General features: G+C 39.2%; 3 protein-coding genes across 13 annotated transcripts in view; 2 read left to right on the top strand and 1 right to left on the bottom strand.

Annotated features, from left to right (window-relative positions):
- Positions 1-8,097, top strand: part of LOC105382631 — a 265,130-nt gene extending 257,033 nt beyond the window's left edge. For all 4 annotated transcript variants that reach the window (XM_048622017.1, XM_048622015.1, XM_048622016.1 and 1 more), the window contains 6 exons: positions 2,980-3,158; positions 3,754-3,899; positions 4,459-4,660; positions 5,033-5,194; positions 5,418-5,515; positions 5,779-8,097. In XM_048622017.1, coding sequence (XP_048477974.1) covers positions 2,980-3,158; positions 3,754-3,899; positions 4,459-4,660; positions 5,033-5,194; positions 5,418-5,515; positions 5,779-6,019 — 1,028 coding nt within the window. In that variant the 3' untranslated portion in view covers positions 6,020-8,097. The remainder of the gene's footprint in view (positions 1-2,979; positions 3,159-3,753; positions 3,900-4,458; positions 4,661-5,032; positions 5,195-5,417; positions 5,516-5,778) is intronic.
- LOC105382629 (ribosomal RNA-processing protein 8) lies at positions 7,992-10,358 on the bottom strand. The gene has a single exon (XM_011552545.3). It carries the CDS (start codon positions 10,258-10,260, stop codon positions 8,803-8,805), a length of 1,458 nt encoding a protein of 485 aa, XP_011550847.3. The 5' UTR covers positions 10,261-10,358; the 3' UTR covers positions 7,992-8,802.
- Positions 10,359-10,790: 432 nt separating this feature from the next.
- On the top strand, positions 10,791-21,134 carry LOC105382628 (serine-arginine protein 55). Of its 8 annotated transcripts, none has more exons than XM_038106677.2 (10): positions 10,803-10,991; positions 11,494-11,622; positions 12,759-12,829; positions 13,902-14,012; positions 15,292-15,361; positions 17,235-17,308; positions 17,649-17,834; positions 18,292-18,372; positions 19,400-19,534; positions 20,199-21,134. In XM_038106677.2, the coding sequence occupies exons 2-10, from the start codon at positions 11,497-11,499 to the stop codon at positions 20,419-20,421; spliced, it is 1,077 nt and encodes a 358-aa protein (XP_037962605.1). In that variant the 5' UTR covers positions 10,803-10,991; positions 11,494-11,496; the 3' UTR covers positions 20,422-21,134. The 8 variants fall into 8 exon arrangements, 7 of the variants coding, with proteins under 7 accessions (XP_037962605.1, XP_011550844.1, XP_011550845.1 ...); XM_011552542.3 differs by lacking the exon at positions 13,902-14,012 and adding an exon at positions 13,773-13,871 and having other exon boundaries at positions 15,274-15,361; XM_011552543.3 differs by lacking the exon at positions 13,902-14,012 and adding an exon at positions 13,773-13,871 and having other exon boundaries at positions 15,271-15,361; positions 18,301-18,372.
- Positions 21,135-21,409: the final 275 nt, after the last annotated feature.

Raw genomic sequence — 21,409 nt, 5'->3', positions numbered from 1 at the left:
GCTGCAAACCACTGGTTCTGATTACGTACCGTGGTATCAAAAGCTGATCCCATTTAAACCTTTATTTGTTTTGACTATCCTGGCCAGGAATAAAGCGGTCTATAAAAAAGACAAAACTTCCTGTCTAAATATGGACGTTTGAAATTGGAACGATGCCCCTCGCCCCGCCATCATTGGCCCATTGCGTTCCATTTTGCAAATGGCCGGGTCCGGGATAGGGTAATCGTTCGTCGAGTTTGACTGACGGCTGACGTGAACGCAAATTGGCCTGCGTTTCCGGAACGCGAAACTGCCAATTCGAAATTTAAACTATCGCAGAATTTATAACCCCCATTGTTAAGATACAATGGATGTGCGTGATTGAAAGCTGCTTTGAATTCATGATAGGGCAAATTAAACGGCTGATTGAGCTTGCTATAGGCACTTAATTTAAGTTGATACTGAAAGTTAGTGCCTAAAGCATGCGTGATTAATATACTTAAAACGAATCTATGTTTTAGAGCAAGCAGCACTATTAAAAATTTATGCTCTTTATCTTTGAAAAAAGGAACACAATGGGCATTGCCATTTGCCTTGTTGCAAATTATAGCGATTACGACCGTCATCGTCGCAAGTTCATGGAGCAAGTGACATTTAGGATGCAGCTCAAAGCTCATCGTTGCAGAAAGAGTTATTTTGAACCGCACCCGGCTGATACCTACCTAACTCTATAGTTAGACATGGTCCCTCGTCTTGCCCTATCTATTCTGATTTACGGACGCCCTATAGATTCGTTTTGTTCCCTACTGTTTCCGCGTTTACTTCAGTAGCCCCTGTATAAATCATGGAATATTAATACGGGCGTTTAGAGCCGTCGTTTTCAGTTGAAAAGACTTTTTGGTTTAGCTTTTAGGTTTCAGCTACTTAGTTCTGACCATCTGCTTGTATATTTTTACTATAAAATATAATATTGCGCCTTTTGATGAGCGTTAATATGAGATTGTGAGAATTTATGTTAAGATATTTTTCCCATCTTTTACATTCACAATCTGCTTGTATCTTTTAGTATGAGAGGGGGGTCAGGTTTCTCTGCACCTGACCGTACATATTGGGTAGGTAAGATCTAGAAAATAAGAACTCAATATAATTTAATTGCTGATAAGGATGGCTGGATGGCATCTTATAAGATCAAGAGTGAATAATTGTCGGTATTGTTGCTGACCTTGTGTAGTTGGAGGTTACGTTTAAGTATATATTGCCATCCATATAGTCCTTTACTTGCCGAGCTAGACAAGAATAATGTTACACGTACATTCTTGCACAACAAGAAATCTAGATGTTGAAAGTCTTTTCTTCCTTTTATGAACTGGAGCTATTTGGTAATACCAGTAGCAATTTATAGGGCCTTTCAACGACCCGACTGTCTAAGTCGGGTTGGTACATAGGTATTTCTTGCTTTCGCTTTTTCTTGGCACTTCGAGGAATTATAGTGTTTTACCCGGTAGCTATAGGTAAGCCTCTCTAGCATGTTGCTATTTCCGATTTAGAGACCATCAAGCTAATTTTACATTACGTACGTTCGTACAATATTTTGTCCAGCTGTAATTAGGTACTTATGGCTATTTTATTGCTAAATCATTCTAAGTTTTAGTATTGCCTAGTAGGCAATCTAGCGTGTATTTACCGGTTATGGCTTAGTCCTTAGATCACAGGGTTATCGTATCTACAATCAAACTACTTTATATTTCCGGTAAACGTAAAGATACAGATCGGGAAGTCTATCCTGTAAACTGTGTAAACCATTCCGCACAAAAGTAGAGCAGCTTTAAGTTTTTCAACGGATAATGGGTCCGATTTCAGCTACTATGCTATTTTTTGTGGACTATTTTTGTAGCCGGTGTGTCGCTTCCTCGTTATAATTACGTTTTATCATGTTACTTCATTTTGTGTCAGTTTTGCCCCAAATAGAGTTGGAATTTGTTTTATGTTTTGATGAATGTTTATGTTAGGTTTCTTGCTGAAAGATAAGCCTGTTACAGGGGTTTTAGCTTCATATTCAGTGTCCTTTTTTTTGTTTCTCCTACAGTACTTTACAATACTTCAAATTTAATCTACAATGGGTCAGATGTACGATATGTACCTATATTAAATACTTTTTTTAGTTATCTACCTAAAGGTTAACCTTACCGCCCTGTGCAAGCATGTGTTTCACTTAGATCTTCTGCATAAATCTTGTTTCTGCGATTGTGCCGTAGCAAGGTACATGGCATATAAACATATGTCTCTATCTAGGTTAGCCTAGGTCACACGACAACGTTTCTGGGCTAATGGCCTAATGCCAGAGCTCGGCTGAGATGCGCCAAGTCTATCTAGAATCTAGATTGTAGGACACGTGTTTTTGTAATGCACTCTTAATTATATTTGCTCTTATCCAGCACGCAATGTACTCCATACGTGTGCTATTCACATTTGTGCATACATTTTATTGAATGTCCTTGATAAATATTATTTATCTTAAATTTGCTAATACCTACATATTTCACTAGCTGTTAAGTAGGTAGGTAACTAGTAGGTTAATTGCCTATTATTATTTCCATTCTACTTAATAGTACATGGCATAGCTAAATTTAATTTAACCACTCACAAAACAACGCAACTCAATTATGTCAGTAACCACTTTGATTATGAAAACCCTGCCAACAACGTAAAACACATTTCGGTCCAAATGACTTCAATGTTCCTAAAGTTGGCTGCGATACGAGTATGACTTTCGTGATTTGTCAATCTAACCAACTCTCAATCTTGTACCTATCTTATGAATGAATATACAGTGTATGTGTGTAGGTATGTATGTGTAGTCGATACCTACGATATTTTGTTGTTTAACAAAACACAAAAGTATAATCGCAACGCAACCAACTTCAGGAACATTCAAGTTGTTTGGCCCGAACTGTACCTACCTACCCACAACAGCAACTAAACCTAAAGCTGCATCCACAGCGGTATCCGCGCGATGGTCGGCACTGCGGGTCGCGGCGACACGTCGCGGCAGCGCGCGCCGTCTGCGCCGCGAGATGGCGGCACTACGCGACACGCTGGACGAGATCTGCGACAACGAGGGCGGAGTGCCGCAGCCGCATACCCGGGCCCAGCTGCATAGGAGGATCGAGGAGTTGAAGGTATGCCGACTTGGATTCCTAAACCCAAGGTTTACATTAAATCGATTTACGGGTTTGCTTTGATATCAGATCATTATTAAACCACCGTTTCCATTCGAACACCGACCAAATTTGCACACACACACACACACAATCACGCCTTGTACTAATGTACTCCCTTGCGGGGTAGGCAGAGGTGCATTGCTGCACCCACTTTTCGCCAGAGTGTTATGTTAGTCCCAATGTAATAGGGGGCGGGCCTATTGCCATTTTACGGGCACATCCAAGACCCGAGAACAAATATCTGCGTTTAAACAAATATCTGCCCCAGCCGGGAATCGAACCCGGGACCATCGGCTCAGTAGTCAGGGTCACTAACCACTACGCCATTCGGTCGTCAAATTTGCACCTTTGATTTATTAAAAGACATGATTTTTGTTTACTAAATAGATGTCCTGACCTATCTTATATCTTTTTTATGTAGTTAGTTACCTACTTAACTACATTATTATGAACTCTGTTTCCGTTGTAAATATTAGACTGGCTAGGCTATGTATCTAACAACTCTCTAATGCACCCACTTCACAATATAACCCTCCTCTCTCTCCACCCCCAGGAGCGTCTCTCCCGCCTCCTGGAGTGCAAGGTGGCGATGCTCAAGCTGACGGTGTCGGTGCGGCGCGCCCTCGGGGACTCGGACGATGACACGCTGGCCGGCGAGCTGGCCGCGCTGCTGGCTGCGTGGGATGAGGCTCATAGTCGGTTAGTGTGGAGTTGTGGACAGAGCTTTATCTCCAAATTCATAGACCTTAAATTAAAATATGGTTTAAAATTGACGTAGCGACATACGAATTTCAACTTTTTGGCTGACGTGAAGAGTTGAAACTCGTGTGTTCAAAGTCAATTTTAACTTTGTTATAAATTTACAATACGGTTTATAAATTTGAGAGGTAGTTTTAAATTTTGTTATTTTATGATAAAAATTATGTTTTTATGCAAGAGGATTTAGGCTCTTGGCGTTCGACCGCGTAATCCATAACGACCCTCCTAGCTGCACAAGTCCGTTATCGACGTCTATCAGGACTATATCGCGATTTGCCATAAATACGGTTCTGTTTGGTGGAACCAGTATTCAACGAATTTATCGACGTAGATAACAGACCCGTGTGGAGAGGCCTTGTCCCGTGTTACTTAAATATATTTAGTGATGTTAAATTGAAAATCTATAAGTGTTTGAAAATATCAATTGCTTAAAAAAAATTCTACATTTTTTGTATTCATTATAATACATATATTAATTATCTTATCCATTCTCTTCCAGGACATCGAACGAGCTAATCTCGCTGGAGAAGACAATATGCGCGTGGGCGGAATGGGAGAGCGCACTGCGGGAGCTGCAGGGCGCTCTGAGGGGAGACCTGGCCACGGTGCAGTCGCTACGGGAGAGGGGAGGCACGGGAGACCAGACTGAGGTCGCCAATCAGATACGGCAACTCGCTGCGAGCTTGGTTGATAAGAAGAAGGTGAATTTACAAATTCTAATAGACTTATCTAAATTAATGTTTCTTCGTAACTAACATCAGCCCAGACAATACAGTAATCGTCTACTGCCGGCTAGGGGTCGAAGAGACCCACAACACTATCCTCAACCTTTCCCATCTAACGAATACTTACCGGTAAAAGACTAGGAAGTCTGACTAGAGCGCTAGGGGGCGCCACGAAAACCCGAACATCCTCCTTTCCAAGGCAAGCAGCTTCCCTTTCAGTGATCCTTTCCCTAGACATTTTTGTGTAGCTGCGTCAGCATGCTCAGATACCTTTTCAGTGATCCTTCCAGATCCTTTTCGACTTTTGTGAATAGCAGCTACCAAATAAAACCCTATGTAAATCCCCAGGGCGGTTCAAGCTGCGACTCGCTCTCCGACTCGGGTATATCCGACGGGGACAGCGAGGGCGCCGGCGGGCGCGCGCGGCGCCTCTCCGCGCTGCGCGAGCTGGCGGCCAGACTGCAGGCTGCGCTCGCGCATAACTCGCCCGCGCATAAGGCTATTACTAAGGTGAGGAGTTTTTGGTTGTTGAAGTATTTAACTGTGGTTTATATGCCTTTATGGAACAGAGTAACGTCTCTTAATAATATGGCAAGCAACAAACAGTGCAGAAATTTAAATAGGCTTACGTTTTAACAACTTTTTGAAAATGCATTTATGACTAGACTATCTTATGTAAGTATTCTCAGAAGGTTATTGTAAACTTAATAACAATTTTTCATATATTTTACAGCGTATGGAGCAAACGGAGAACGAAGTGAGAACGCTTCAGGAGTCATGTCGCGCACTCGTCGAGCTCAGCATTCCCGATCTGAAGATTACTGAGGAACCGTAAGTTATCCAATTTTATATTCATCACACATGTAATTATTCCTACTGAAATCACTAACAAGATGATAATAAGAATGATCAGCGCTGTATAAAATTTCTATATAACTAGCATATGCTGAGTCAGAGTATTTTTTCTGGCACGATAATCACCACAATAATTATCCGACCAAAATTTTTACTGTAATTTTATTGATTATTCTCTATGTTAGCAAATAAATTATGTGTCTATGTCAAAATAACCATTGAACTTTTCGCCATTTCAGAAACCGCAAGGTAACAATAGTAGCTGGTAACAAGACGGGCTCTGGTGACCCCGACTTCACCCCGCGAGGTAGCTGGGTGTGGCGCGTACTGCGATCATCACTGCCCATACAACTGTGCCTGGTGGCCTTACTACTGGCCGCCTGGCTGGTCGAGAGACCTAGATGCTGTGATGCCTTGAACTCACTCGCCCAAACCCTGACCCCACAGCTCCGCTACGTCCAAGGCCCACCGCCCATGTGAAGACAGAGATATGTCGTAGTTGGATTTAGTAATCTGTTTGTGATGAGTAGGGCACTAGGGCTAGCACTAAAAATTAACATGAACGCGGATAGCTGTTATGGAAGTTTTGCGTTGATGTTAGTTTGTGTTGCCGTCAGTTGAGATTGAGTTGGTAGGTTGGTGAATGATTCGTGGAGGTCCATGGACATTATGAGTGCAATCGGGATGAGTATTGTACGCTTTTGGTATGAAGTTACTTATGTAACGAAGCGTTTTACTGTCCTAGATTCGGGGCATGGTTTCAATCAGTTATGTATCAGTGACGCTATGAATATAGTGAAAGAATGAAATTACCTTGTGTAATGTGTTTATTCTGATTGTTACTGGTTATGCCTTGAATGCACTTTAAATGTTGCTATGGGGCGAAGAAGAGTTTTTGGAGATACTTCGGTGTAGACAGAAATGTCGTATTTGTGGATGACATTGTATTCTGTTATACAATGGTAGGTAGGAAACAGTATGAATATTTTTTTAGTTGGTAGTCGGTAAACTTGATAGTGTGGCAGTATATTGACGATTTCGGGGACTGCTATAAGTTACGAAAGTAGGGCAGCGAAAGAGCTTTTAGTATTCTTTTACTAACAAAATACTTTAGAGTATATTACCCGAGAGACAATATCTGTAGAATTTGTTATACCATGTCTTGAAACAAATACTATCAACATATCAGTATCTAAAGATCAGTAATAAAAAAATTTAAAACTAATTGTTACAAATGAATGAAAAAAGTTAATTGAATTTTATAGATTATTACCGATCCGTTACAATACTAACAAATTACTATTGATTGCTCACTTCAAAAAGTTCAAATAAAGTGTTCCATTATAAAAAATCATCTGTATCAGATGTAGTTCAAACTAGTTAGTACGTTTAGTATTAAAATACTAACAATCTGACAAGTTTTTAATTAGTTTAGTTTAGACGCATGCCTATTTTTAGTACAATTATTTAATAAACTATTAATAGGTCAGGATGCGCTATAAAACTAAGATGTGTTCCTCTTTTTGACTAAAATAAACTGTGGCCTTACGTAAAGTATGACAAAATAAGTTGGTAATTTAAAGACTGAATACCTGTAATATGTTTCAATTTGTACTTCTGTCTCTTATTACCTAGATATTAAATATATTTTAGAACTAAAACGTATACCTTCCCAGTTTTTTACTACATATTTTGTAAAACGTTTACAGTATTTTTGTTTCATTAATAATACAATATGATTATTTAATTGACATGTCATTCTAATTTGTAAATCAAGAAAAACTCTATAATATGAAATTCGAATCGTGTCTATATTCCCTAATTGTTTTTCGCGTGCAATTGTTTTTTTTTTATTATATGAAGAGTATTCTGTATGAGTATAGGTGTTCTGTAAGAAGATTTTTAATTCATTCCAGTTACATGTTTTGTTTCATTTAAAAATAATAATATTTTCTTTATTCATCGCCAACAAAGTAAGAAATAAGTAAAGCTGCCTTAAATGTAGGATTAATTAAGTGTTAGTGACAATGCCTAGGCAAATCATATTTTGAAACTATGAGACTACGAACATTTTATTACCTTCTACGGATTTTAACTGCACTGTTTAAATTGTGTAGTGGGCGCAAATACCGGAAGGGTAATAGAATAACCACCAATTAATGCCTCATTTAATCTTCAAACTATACCTAGATACATTGATGAAACATCCAATTACATTGTTAAAAACTCATTTTACGTAATTATAATCCATCCCTTGGACCATTTTACTAAAATCGTTAAAAAATATTAAGTAATATTTCTCTTGTTTGTTTCAAGCATTATATAATGCACCTTTTATTTCAATTAATCAAGAAAATCCAAAATAAATTCTGTTTTCTGTAGTGTTAACATCTTACATTAGGACGAGGCTGAGGTTTTTGGATTCATACATACGGCCTTAACCTTTTTTTTAATTTTTGATGATTAAGATCTTTAAACATTAGAAATGTGTGTATAGCGCATTCTATATTTGGATGTGGTAGCTTAAAAATGAAACTTTCTCTGTGGTTTAAAATTAATAAAATTGCGGCATTATTACTTTATGATAAATGTCAAGTCAGAATTATAATTCATTTGTTTTGTTTTATATTTATTAAAACCACAGTGAAGGGAGTAATGTAATGCTTTTTATGGTATTAAGGCAGTAGATGCCTTAGTGGTGTGTCATATTCTTTTAATTTTATTCATAATATTAAATTAAAAGATAATGTACATGCTATGAAAGTGCATTTAGATTTTTGATGAAGTTTTTATTACTTATTTGAAATGTATGGTTTGCATAACAGTATGTTGGCTTTTGGAATGGCAATAAAGTAAATATGAATAAAACTGATCTTTCAATTATGTATTCTTATTACCCTAACAACCAAATAGGTATAGAAAATAAAAATTTATAAAATATACAGAGTAAGAAAAGGCATGACCTGTATAGGTATAATGTCACATTTCACTGAAAAATTCACTATGTATACTGTATACCTATAATTTGTGGCACTACCCGCATCTTTTTTGATTGACAGTGCCACTCATAGAGAATTGCATAAAAGAGCAAGTGAGTTGCAGTGATACTCTCATAGAATATTGTATCCAGAGAATGGATATTTGTAACATGCATTCTCTCTCAAGTAGATTTAACAAATATTATGCATAAATTAATGAGAACACAAAGCAATAAGATTTACATTATTTATTTACCCTGTGTAATTAATTATACACAATGTAAATTACCTTCTCTTGTACAAGCAAGGTTTCAATGACAGCACCGGTAGTTTAGCTTTCTTGGATGGTGCCTCCTGCATTTTCTTAAACTCCATAAAGAAGAATACCGTATGACTCTTGTCCATCTTCGTCAGTTTGAAGCCGAGGCGCTGGACCTCATTAGCGAAGGCATCCACATCATCAAATCTACTTTCTACCTCAGCTATCAACAACTGGCCTCCTTGCTTCAAAACTCTGTTGGCTTCAACTAAATACTGAGTGAGGTCAGTTCCCATAAGCGCTAAGCAGTACACTGCCGCATCTACTGAACCAGTTAGAAGAGGAGTGTGGGCCATGTCACAGGTTTCCACGCCCGGAGCCGTAGCCACTAGGTCGAATGACCTCACTTTATGGGGTACTCGCTTTGCTAGATTAGCTTCTCCACAACCCATGTCAGCTATTAGAGCAGTCTTAGGCAATTTCTTAATACTTTTAACAATGACATCTAAGGGACTGACTGGCCACTTCTTTAGCTGCTGTTGGTAGCCCTGATGGTAAGTCTGGAAGGCAGAGGGGTCACTCTGGAACAACTGCATGGCTTCCGATCCTGATGAAGTATACAACTTCTCATTGAGATAGCGGAATTGGGCTGATTTTAGTTTCTCCATCATTCTTTCCCTCAAACTACTTCCACTGGTTTTGATTGAATTTCTCTGTGAGGCCATGTCTAATATTTTTTTAAATTTATCCTTTTTTGTTTTTCTAGGTTTTGAGTTAGCTTCCGAGAAAAGAACATCTTCTTGATCATCATTTTTCAATGCATCATTTATTTGCTTCTTTTTCTTCTCAATTAACACTTCATCGGGCTTGTCAGACTCAAAGTGTGTGATGTCCATGGATTCAATACTAGACTCCAAAGCAGTTTTAACTTTTTTTAGTTTAGTCACTGGTTTTTTACTACTATCGTTTATTTTTCTCTTTCTAGGGTTCTCACCTGACAAGCTAAGCTCTCCCAAGTCTGTTGAGCTTGGTTTTGGTGAATCTATGGGTATTTCATTTAATTGGTTTAGTTTCTTCTTTTTTGCTTTTCTCTTAGCAGACTTACTTAAATCACCATTAGATCCGCCCTTTATTAACTCTTTTTTCATCAGTTCGTGTCCATTTTCGGGTTTAATAGGCGATGTCCTATGGTCATTACTTTTTTTTGTAAAGTTTTTGCTTTCATTGCTTAAATTATTGTTGATTTTGTCAGAAGTATTCGATTTAAATTTGTTTTTGATAACACTAGATTTTGTACTGGTGCTATTTAGATTACGTTTCAACTTGTTCTTTTTATTTTTTGAATTTTTAGGGGAAAACTTAGGCAAATCATCAGTTTTGGAGGTTAGTTTTTTCACGTTTTCTTTCCTTCTCTTCACAGCCTTCTTGACAAAATTCAAAGTATTACCCGGAACATCAGGCTCAAAATCCGATACGGCAAACATTTTAACAATTACATATATATATTTATTATAAATCTCTGTTTGAAAATGTGTTCAGTTCAGCACTTTATCAAAACTTCAAAACAAATCAAAAATCTTCCTGTTCTGTTTAATCTGTGTACAGTGACAGATCAGTGTCAAATTTAAATTTTGCCAGTAAGCGTGTACAGCCTGGCGAATAAGCTAAAGGCGCCGCGAATGGCGAATAAGATAAAGGGTATGAATTTGCGAATGCAGCTACACTCGCTGTTTTACCTATATATTTTCACACACAGGGGGACACAGTTGTGCGTTTGTTAAACAAAAGGGCTTAAGAATTGCGACTGAACCAATCGGGAATCAGGTACAGTACAGTCAGCGCTATGTTAGATAGATAAATAAGTTATTATTTTACTAATATTAAGATTACATAAATACACGACAAATCCATTTTATCTTTTCTCCCCGGTTTCAACTCTATGCCGTATTCTGGGTAGATGCTGGCAACCCTAGTTCCGTTGGCTGGCTGGCGCATAGACAATGGTCTGGCGCCATTTTATATTTCAGAAAAATATTTCTATTTCCGGTTGTTTGGCAGCGAAAGAAAGTGCGTGCACGTGTTGTTCTGGAATTTTGATGTCAAATATTTATTGAAGTACTATTTAAAAAGTGGCGATTTCTCTTATTTTTGGAATAAGTGGAAAGTGATATTTAAAAGAGACTCTAATATCATCATTTCTTCTTCACAAACTAAGGTGAGTTAAATTTACAGGCTACTTTTCAATCTTCCGCCATGTTGCCTCATGGTTGGTATGCTTTGGTTCGGGCTTTGCTAGGTAGATACCTACGAATTTCGATCGATCCAAGCCTTTAATTATAGATATGTCTACATAGGCTGTGATACATCGTCCATTAGCAGGTAACCTATGTGAGCACAGTTAATGTAACGGGAATATCGAAATGTACTCGAAAAATGCTTCATCTTCCAAGACGCGTCGATCGACTGTTCGTATTTTATCAATATTTTACGTAAACCTGTTGGCATGCGCCTGTGTTTTATGTCTATTCCTATCCCTGAACATGTCAGTAATCCTAAATCCTATAAGTAGACATTTGTTGTAATAAATAACAAGTAGTTACCGTTGTAGAAGGCTATTTGCGGCGGCTACGTGGATCTAGATTAGTACGCAGTTACATAAATGTATGACCTACTTGAGGCGGCAACCATCCCCCATCTGTGATATTCTGGTGTTTCAGAAAATGGTGGGTTCCCGCGTCTACGTCGGCGGCCTGCCATTCGGCGTCCGGGAGCGCGACCTGGAGAAATTCTTCAAAGGCTTCGGCAGGATCAGAGACATCCTCATCAAAAACGGATATGGGTTTGTGGTAAGCTGATGTTTTCATTTCATGACGACGACTAGAAGATGGACCCTTTGTGGCGTAGTGTAGAGTAGCATTATGTTTGTCTTACGGTTCTACCTTTTTTGGCATAAGATTTTTTTGCCTAATCTCGTATTGCATAGTAACGTTTGGTCAAAGTCTCGTTACGCCGAAAATCGTATGGCATAAATCTCGTTTAGTAAAAAGTTATTTCGCATAACATTGTTTAGCCTAATAATGGTATGGCCAAATCTTGAATAGCCTAATAATGCTATGGCATAGGTTTATACAAAGTAATAATATTCGTTTGGCTTTAACTTTGACGGAGCGTCTCCCTACATAACGCAAACTGGTGCCTTGTATTGTTTCCGCTGTTTGGAAAACGCTCCGCTCCGCTCCGCTTTGGTTTTTATGAACATGTGCACCTAACACGCTCCTCCTCGCTTTGCTCGTCATCGCACCTATCTTTAGGTTTCGATCTCATGGGGTTTGTAATAATTATATTGGTCGTTAACTTTCGATTCTTTGATCATTCAATATCGTGATTTTCGGGATGTAGGAGAAAAATACCACGATTGGTACATTTACTACATACTTAATATATTATTTATTAAGATAACATTAAGAGAAACAAGATTATACATAGATATAGACGAACATAAATTTGAGCAAACGAAACTTAGGTGTTTAAAGATTGTGCCTAAAGAGTTTTAGACATAACGAGCCTTATGCCACATAAGTCTTGGCAAAGTGATGGTTCGGCCAAAAAAGTTTAGACCATACGAGTTATGCGAAATGAGTTTTGGTCAATAAAGATTGTGCCAGATGAGCGGAACCCTTGTCTTACATGGTGGTAGAGTTAGGTACATTACAAGCAAGTAATTGTTTTTGTTTTATGTTGAATGAAGAACATTTCATTTCATATGTCTGTTGCTATTGATTAGCGTTTGTCGAGCAACACTTGATGAAATACAGCTAACTTCAGTCGCTGAGGAGGCCCATATCCTACAGTAGATTGTTTACATGCTGTTTCTGTTTATGTATACCAATCAACTTCATCAGAATATTAAAATGACAAAGCACGAAAACAGGGATTAACAATCAATATTATGTTTTAAGTATAAATACAACTATCCTTTCAGGAATTTGACGACTACAGAGATGCAGATGATGCTGTATATGAGCTAAATGGGAAAGAACTCCTAGGGGAAAGGTAAGAATATAACAAATACCTAATTGGAGAATATTTGATTATCCAAACATCAGTATTTAAACAAAATCTGTTCCATATTTTATCTGAATTGCTTTAATTAAAGAACTCTACCATGAAATGTTGCCCATTTGCCTTCCAGTTGCCCATGATTTGGAATTAGTATTACTAGAATGTAATATCTTGTTATTCTGATTTAGTAAAAAACCTACATCAATTCATAATGGATCATAAATTGACCTACTGTCATGTTATTAATAATACATAGTTGATAAGACTTATTATCTGCATTTAATAACCTTGTGTGTACTTTTAGTATAAATAATTATCAACCCTTGAGGATGATTATGAAATATAAATTATTATTTTTTTGTCAGCCGGCTCCTACCATTTGCAAGCATTGTATGAAAGAGGGTTCCGGAATATCAGCTATTTGTTTATTTTTATTCATATTATCAAAAAACTGGACAGGAACTTTAAATGTTTTGGACTAAAGTATAAATGGTGATGGTTATTGTTTTGTGAATGTGTATGATTGATAATGACTTCATTATTTAATCTATGTTTAAATTTTTATTGTTAATGAAAGTTTAGTCTGAATGCGCCAGCAAAAGTAGTGTGAATGCACGAATGCGGCGCACAGTGTGTAACCTGATTTCTTTCAAATTCACCTAATAAGTGAAGTTATATTATTTAACAGTGTGGTATATGCGGGATATCCCAAATTATGAACTAGGCCCCCTATGACAAGCAAGATAATTATTTAAAATTGCATTATTCCTATCTATATTCACTCAAGACCATAATCTCCCACCAAACATTGTATCTCAACAACCTTGTCATTCAACCCGCGCATACCACGCCCCCAAATCAGGTTACTCACCCCGTAAACCCCCTACCGTTGGCCACCAACAGTCGGAGGCTTAACCGTGCGAGGTATTCGCAGGGTGGTGGTGGAGCCGGCGCGCGGCATCGACCGGAGCGCCGAGCGGAGCCGTCGGGACCGGCACTACGACCGAGACCGCGGCGGCCGCTCGCGATACGAGTGAGTACTGAGCCGGCAGTCGTGTTGTAGGGTGCAGGTGGAGCGAGCTAGGGGCAGCCCGCGCGGCGCCGACTCGTGGCGCGGGCGCGGCCCGCCGCCGCGAGCCTCCAGCCGCTCCCGCGCGCCGCCGCGACGCGAACCGTCTGTATACTCCACGATTAGCTTATGATGTTGATGGCTTGGAATTTGTAATCCTATTCCGCTTTTGAAGACAGCACCCTGGAGGGTTATTCTGGTTTTAAGGAATCAAGTTTTGGAGCGCTGATATGCCTAGTGCCTACAAAGTCTGAGCTATCTCGGGAGAATTAAACACTCCAGGACTTAGTATTTCGTCAGAAAGAGTAGCCCTCCTTGACTGTTGTCTGTTTGTCCATAGAATAAGGCAGATTGGGATTGTAAATGTATTCCCCCTCGTATCCAATAAAAAGTACCTTGTGATGAGCTATTATGATTAACACAGAAAGGAACCTCACAAGTTTCTTTTTATGTATAAGGACTAATTTCAATATTCTCGCTAACACTGAATTTGACGGGATCTGCTGCATTAAGCCAATCATAATCTATAGAAATTACATTTCCTGTCAGATTTAAAATGCTAGTGATGAATATCGTGTTGTATAACATGTTGTAGATTGGTTAAATTAGTATTGGTACACAAGTACATAATTATATTGCCCTGACACACATAACCTTAATATTTTGCTTTTTACTACAATATTTCCTCAACTATATTATTGAAGCATTCAGAGTTTGATATGGATCTAATCTTTCATTTGATTTATGTGCTATTGATAAATGTTAGATTGACAAATCAATATATCAATTCCACACCTCTAAGTCGTTTCTAGAATGTAATAAAACCTTTGCCGAATAAGGATTGATATCTGTATACTGAAGATAAATATGGCAGTCGCTCTATTAACACCAATCTTGTGCATTTATCATTTTGCCAATTTGAACAGCAATGGCACGAATTTGTAAAATAATAATTCAAAGGCCTTGGGATATGCTGTTATTAATTTGGCAACTGTATCAACATTCATTCAAGGTTGCTATTGGGAATGTTGCAAAATCACTCTCACACAATTTAAATGCAAATCCAGTGTAATTTGCAGCTGTAAAATATATAATTATGGTTTTATCACATTTTGAAACGACATAATTGATATCGCAACGCAATTAGCTCTTGTGCATGCATGTTTTGTTAATTAACTGTAGCACTTTCCTTTTTAATGGCCTCAGTTTTAAATGTGGCTCATTTCTCTCATTTTGAGCAATTCATATTTTTATTCATTCACAAACAAATGACCCACAAAAACTGACGCCATGCCGCACTAACAGTAGGTTTGCTAGTCTATGTGAACACACAGTTTGCACTGACTTGGACCTTTCTTTACAGCAGCACTGCCTCCAATTACAGATACGGGCCGCCGACGCGCACCGAATACCGCCTCGTGGTGGAGAACCTATCGAGCCGCATCAGCTGGCAGGTAAGCACGGGGCGAGACCCTGGCTCCGCATCATCATCCATTCATCACCCAGCGGATCAAGGGCGGACATGGACCACGGCTGCACGCATGGCACTCTCTAGGACGGTCGGACGTTGAACTGAAGAGGATCAATGACTGGACGGTTTCATGATGAGCAGACACGGACGCGCCACAAGCGATACGATGATGGTACCCAATCACTGAGGCAAGCGAGGGATGGACAGCTGGGCGCCTGGCTACTGAACGCAAGGACCAATCCTAAAGATGAGGACGAGGCGATGGCAAGAAGCACCAATCACTGGACAAGGGGGACACCGGCGGCGACAAACAATATGCTCTTCTTCTCCCTACATAATCTCCCTTTATTTGATATAACACAAACCCTAAATTACTGAATTCACTCTTCTCTAATAGTCTTTTAACCTTGCAAATATTTTTGTTTTGTAATAAGTTTTCCTTCACTTAACATTTCCTCCAGAGTTTTTAAATTGTATATTCTGTCAATAGTAAAAGTTTATCTCCTGCATACATATAAAATTATGTAATCTACACTTACATACTTACGAGCTTTAAATTTTAAAAACAACAGAAGGTCGTGTCGTGCCCTTGATGGTCGTGCCCTGTGCTAGAGCAGTGTGACATGTGGTCTGTGGTGTGACGGGATGTTAGGACGTAGTGCAGCCTCCGCGCCCGCCGCCGCCCCGACGCCCCATGGTGGCTCGAGCCAAGGTAATGTCCATGGGGTCACGCTAGGCAGCCGCTTCACCAGGCAAAATCCCCCTTTTTTATTCATTGATCTATCATTTACTTTCTTTTCGACGCTTTTTTTCACATGTTCACAATAGTTGCGCGTATTTTTAGAGTATTTTATTTTTTTACTAACATAGATTAGAAAATTATATAAAATTTAACATACCTATGGTTACTCGGGTCTATCAATAGAGATGGAAATACTATTGTGAACAGTAAAAGTTATTAGATTTTTTTATTACTTGGGCAGTATTTTTCCTAGGTAGAAATTCCATAATGTTTCGATCAATACAGCACGGATAGGACTGAAACTGTCACCACACCAGCCTAAGGACACGGCAAACCCTGGAGTCATGTGATGTTCAAATGGATGGACCTGAACAAATGACACGAACAGCAGCCAAGCAGAACTTGAAAAGGAAATGAGCCTTTAGACCCTCAATGACCCAAGATGCTATTGCAACGTGAACTAGAGCCATTATTGCCTTGACGAGAATACTGAAAGCTGAATGATATTCGCTAGATCCAGTATCCATGGCTGAAGGATAACTGATGCTGTCGGGACGACCATACTCAGCTGAGACGACGGGAACCTTTTGGAAGACACTGAGCCTTTGACCTGATGCAGAGACCAACTTACTGATGAAGAAGTCTGACATAGCACTTGACTGGACCTGTAGACCAACTGATGAAGTTTGACATTGATGTCCAGGATGCGGTGGAAGTGTAAGAAGGCTCATATCAGAAGTCCTGTCCCTTATTATTTTGCCACAAATCAAGCTGGGAAAAACTGAAGCGACAGTGGCAGCCCAAAACCTATCTTGAGCTGATCCAACTTTATGGTAGCTAGCTACGAAACAATACTGCCCCAAGGCGTAATTTTTAACATTATAGTTGCAGTCACAATGTATTGAAATGAAAATCATTAGGATATAATAGGGCATATCTTATCCTTTCACATATTCCAACAGTCTTCAGCAAATCTCACATGATGATATCGTTTTATTAACCATCTTTCGGGGCTGAATACCTTGATGCCAAAATCTAATCTGAGGAAGACTTTTGGAATACAATTTAGTAGTTTTTCGTTTGATGGGATTCTAATGCTTGTGTTGGTTTCCAGGACTTGAAGGATTACATGCGTCAAGCTGGCGAGGTGACCTACGCTGACGCCCACAAGCAACACCGTAATGAGGGGTGAGCTATCATTATTTACTTTCTCATACCATCTATTGGCTGCTAGACATATATTCTCAGAAATTAGCAGTATACCTACCTATATCAACACAACAGGTATCCAGTAACAGTAGCATTTGTTGGTAGAAGAGGCCTACATGTCCACTAGTAATATAAAGATCCATGATAGCTATGTCAACATTTAAAAACACACCTCTACATGATGATATTGTATCTTAACCATCTTTCGGGGCAGAAAGCCTTTGGTGATAACTTCAACACTGAGTAAACCCCACCCAAACCACCCACCAACCGAGGTAGCTTTGCTAACCAAACTCAACCAGACCTCCCCTAATTCCAGTGTGGTGGAGTTTTCGTCCCACGCGGACATGCGAGCGGCCATCGAGAAGCTGGACGGGACTGAGCTGAACGGACGCCGCATCCGTCTCGTGGAGGACAAGCGGTCGTCGCGCCGCCGCTCCCGGTCGTCGTCTTCACGATCCAGGTCGCGCTCGCGGTCACGCGGACGCCGCGCTTCGCGGTCCAGGTGTGTTTGAATTGATGATTAGATTGATTAATGTTTATTAGATGTAGGATTTAGAATAGAGACTAATAGGAAGTTTTATGAGGTCTGTAGATAGCCGAAGCGGAAAAAAATTTAGGGATGTTGTAAAATTTGGCTGTATACTATACAGTTAGATAGACAAACTTATAACTACTCACAGAACGAAATTTAAGAGAAAAGTCATTATCACTTTAGTAGAATACCTCTGACATTCATCTTATTTAAGACAGAAACAGTAATAAAAGGAGAACCGTGAGTAGTCTAGTAGATGATTAGTCTACGCATGAAACTAGCCTCTTTCATTATGATGATATTCCACTATAACCATCTTTCGGGGCAGAAAGCCTTTGTTGACAACACTCAATCTGAGCCTCTACAACACCCACCCCATCCTACCCTACCTCTGCGCCATGTTAGAGTTAACTCGTGACACTTGCAGGTCTCGCAGCCGCTCTCGCTCCAAGCCGCGCTCCAAGACAAAGAGCCCGGCCGCCAAGTCCCGCTCACGATCCAGGTCCAAGTGAGTATTATGCAGTGCTTTTTGCAGTTAGATTTGAGGTCCTCGGCAAAGCTGTAGTATCGACTGGTAGTGGTTATTCAGAGTGTTGGAGAATGGTTCAAGTTTTTTATACTTTTTCGTTTAATTACAAGTTTTACAAAAAAAAATACCTTTGTGATCATTTTTCGGATTAAAATTTGCACAATTTCACAACACTTTGGATTCCTTAATTAGAAGATCCAGTTGAAAGTAAATTAGCCAGTAATATGGCGAGAGAACCCTAACAGGCCATCAAATGCCTTAGTACAGTATAACTTTTTGGTTAGTATTTTTTTGCCCCCTTAGTTTCCCCCCGTAATTGCTTGTTTAATTTAATTTAGTATTTAAGATTCCCTGACATGATTGCATGTATGTGAATATAATATTAACTGCATTCAATTTGGCTAGGTGTGTTGTAACTTGCGCTGAGCAAATTTTGAAAACGTAAGTTATAATATAAATTATAATAGTGTGACAATTTTTTCATAACCGTATAATAGATACCAAGCCTCTACTTTAGCTAAAGCTAGTTAAATATGTGGATACTAAGCTTGTAGTTCTTGTACTTCTAGTAATTCTATTAGCTTTAGATTCCTGTACGTCTCTCTGATTAGTTTCATGACGGAAAACAAATTCACAGTACTTTTACTTTGTATGCTATCTAGACAAAGACTACACTAATCAAGTATTTCCTGTGTCAACTTTTATCAATCTCATCTTGTTTCCATAAGGGATCCCCCCTTAATGAACTTACCATGACTTGACTATCCAAAATTAGTTCGCTTTTTTAAATTAGCGGTTATTTTACGATTAAAATTAGCGGTTATTTTACGATTAATCGCAGGCTACATAACGTCTTATGAGGCTAGCACGAAGTCAAATGATGGTTGGCCAAATGTGTTGAGTTTTATAAAAGTTCACGACTCCTCTACCAACCTACTTAGCGTATCTAGTAGCTGTAGCGATAGCATATACCATGTATTTTATTTTGATGTACACCATACGCTAGGGACCGCAGCCGTTCCAAGTCCCGCTCAGGCTCTCCGGACCGCCGCCGCCGCTCCGTGTCGCGCAAGTCTGACGACCGCCCCCGCAGGTCCACCTCGAGGTCCAAGTCCAGATCGCCGAAAAAGTCCATGTCGAAGTAAGAATGTGCTTTCAATCGTCTAGGAGATGGTTCTGACTGCACTGCTCTGGTGCTGTGACTTTTCCACACACATTCTGAAAGATATTAAAAAAAGATGGGGTATGTCAGGCCCCAAAATTTCAATAAATGGTTAGAGATTATGTTGTTGAGAAGTCACTGCACTCATACACAAGTTGCATTGTTGTCAGATGTGTCTGCTAACCCCATTGGCATTAAAATTAACATTGCTGTTATCAAATTTCAAAATCATAATTTTATTGATCGCACACTCATCATAACAACTCTATTAATTACACAAATATCATGTTTTCCCGCAACTCAGAGATACTCCCGCTGAAAGGTGAGCTTATTTACATTTGTCGTAGTGATCTGTAGTCCTAGCTAGACGCATGGTTGATATCTTCCACTACTTTCCATTTTCCATAATCTTTCATTTTAAATTGTGTGTGCTGATCATTTGTATAATTTTATTAATTTCTACCTCTCGACATATTCAGAGATCTAATTCCAAGGTTACCTAATTCTAGGGCCATGTTGACAATCAAGTCGCAACCGAGAGGAATGTCCTTATGACTTCAATGATTTTTCACCAGACAACGCCACACCACATTATGCACTACAACCGAATTCGTACCATCACTAACCCACCCTTTCCCCACAGGGAGCGTTCCCGCTCGCGCAGCAAGGGCGCATCTCCCAAGCAGGACGACCGCCGCAAGTCGGTCAGCAAGTCCCGCTCTCGCTCGCGTTCACCCCGCTCAGCACGCTCGGCTTCCCGCGACCGCTCGGTGTCCCGGGGACGCTCTCGCTCAGCCTCGCCCCGGACAAACGGCGACGCCAACGGACGCAACAGCGCCGACCGCTCGCCACGAAGCGGCGATTAGATGTACTAATTTAAGGACTCAAAATGGATGACAACGGCATGACATGTTTTTTGATAACTAGAGTCAATTTTATAGTGTACAAGTTACACCACCCCACCTGTAAGTCTCGGTTTCTGAAGGAGTGTTGTCTATGGTGTGAAAATATTAGGCCCGTTGTCATCCAGAGTGAGTCGGGATGTTTTTAACTCTGCATCATTCATTTTATTCACTGTTAGGAGCTAATAACAGGCGATTGCGGATTGGTCGGTGGCGGTAACTGACAAGGATTGACAACGTTCTATGATCTCTTTAAATTATGCATGGATTGATCTTTGTTGTTGTTAACTGTCAATTGAGACTCTTCGTATTGCCTGTAGATTAAGTACATTATTGTGATTTTGGATGTATTACTTTCGAGCACTTGTCATTTCATTTTAAATTCACATAAAATTATGTGCTAGTGATGGAGGTAGATTTTTCGTTAGGTGTCAAATGTGTAGGGTAAGAGGATTACTACATTATAGCAAAGTAAAGCTAGTATTTTGTATTGTTTATACTACTGATATTTTATGTTACTGCTGTGTAACCATCAATTTTGACTTATTTGTTAAGTACACAGGACTTTCTATAGCAATTTAATTTAATGAGTTCTATTAATATGGTGACTTGTAAATACAGAATTTGTTACTATACCTACTACCAAATAATTTTAAATAAATAAGTTTCATGAAAAATTTATTTAATTTATAATCTTTTCAAATGGGTATCTTAGGTAGGTAGTAGGGTTTCTGATTTCTCGACCTGTTTTCGTTCTCGAGCTTCGAGAATTCTCGAGCCCAAATTCTCGAGTCTTCTCGAGTCTCGAGCCTTTCTAAAAAGACCTTTAAAAATGCCCTAATTTAAAAAAAACACATACAAAATCTCCTTTTTTTTTACTTTGTCTACTTAATCACAAAGAAAATACTTTACTAATACTCATAATTAGCTGTCTAGCTAGCTACTAATTACT

This window comes from Plutella xylostella, chromosome 7 (assembly GCF_932276165.1).
Source record: "Plutella xylostella chromosome 7, ilPluXylo3.1, whole genome shotgun sequence".
In the NCBI taxonomy this organism is placed as follows: Eukaryota; Metazoa; Arthropoda; class Insecta; order Lepidoptera; family Plutellidae; genus Plutella; species Plutella xylostella.
Note: the sequence above shows the minus strand (reverse complement) of the source record. Positions and strands in the feature narration are given on the sequence as shown.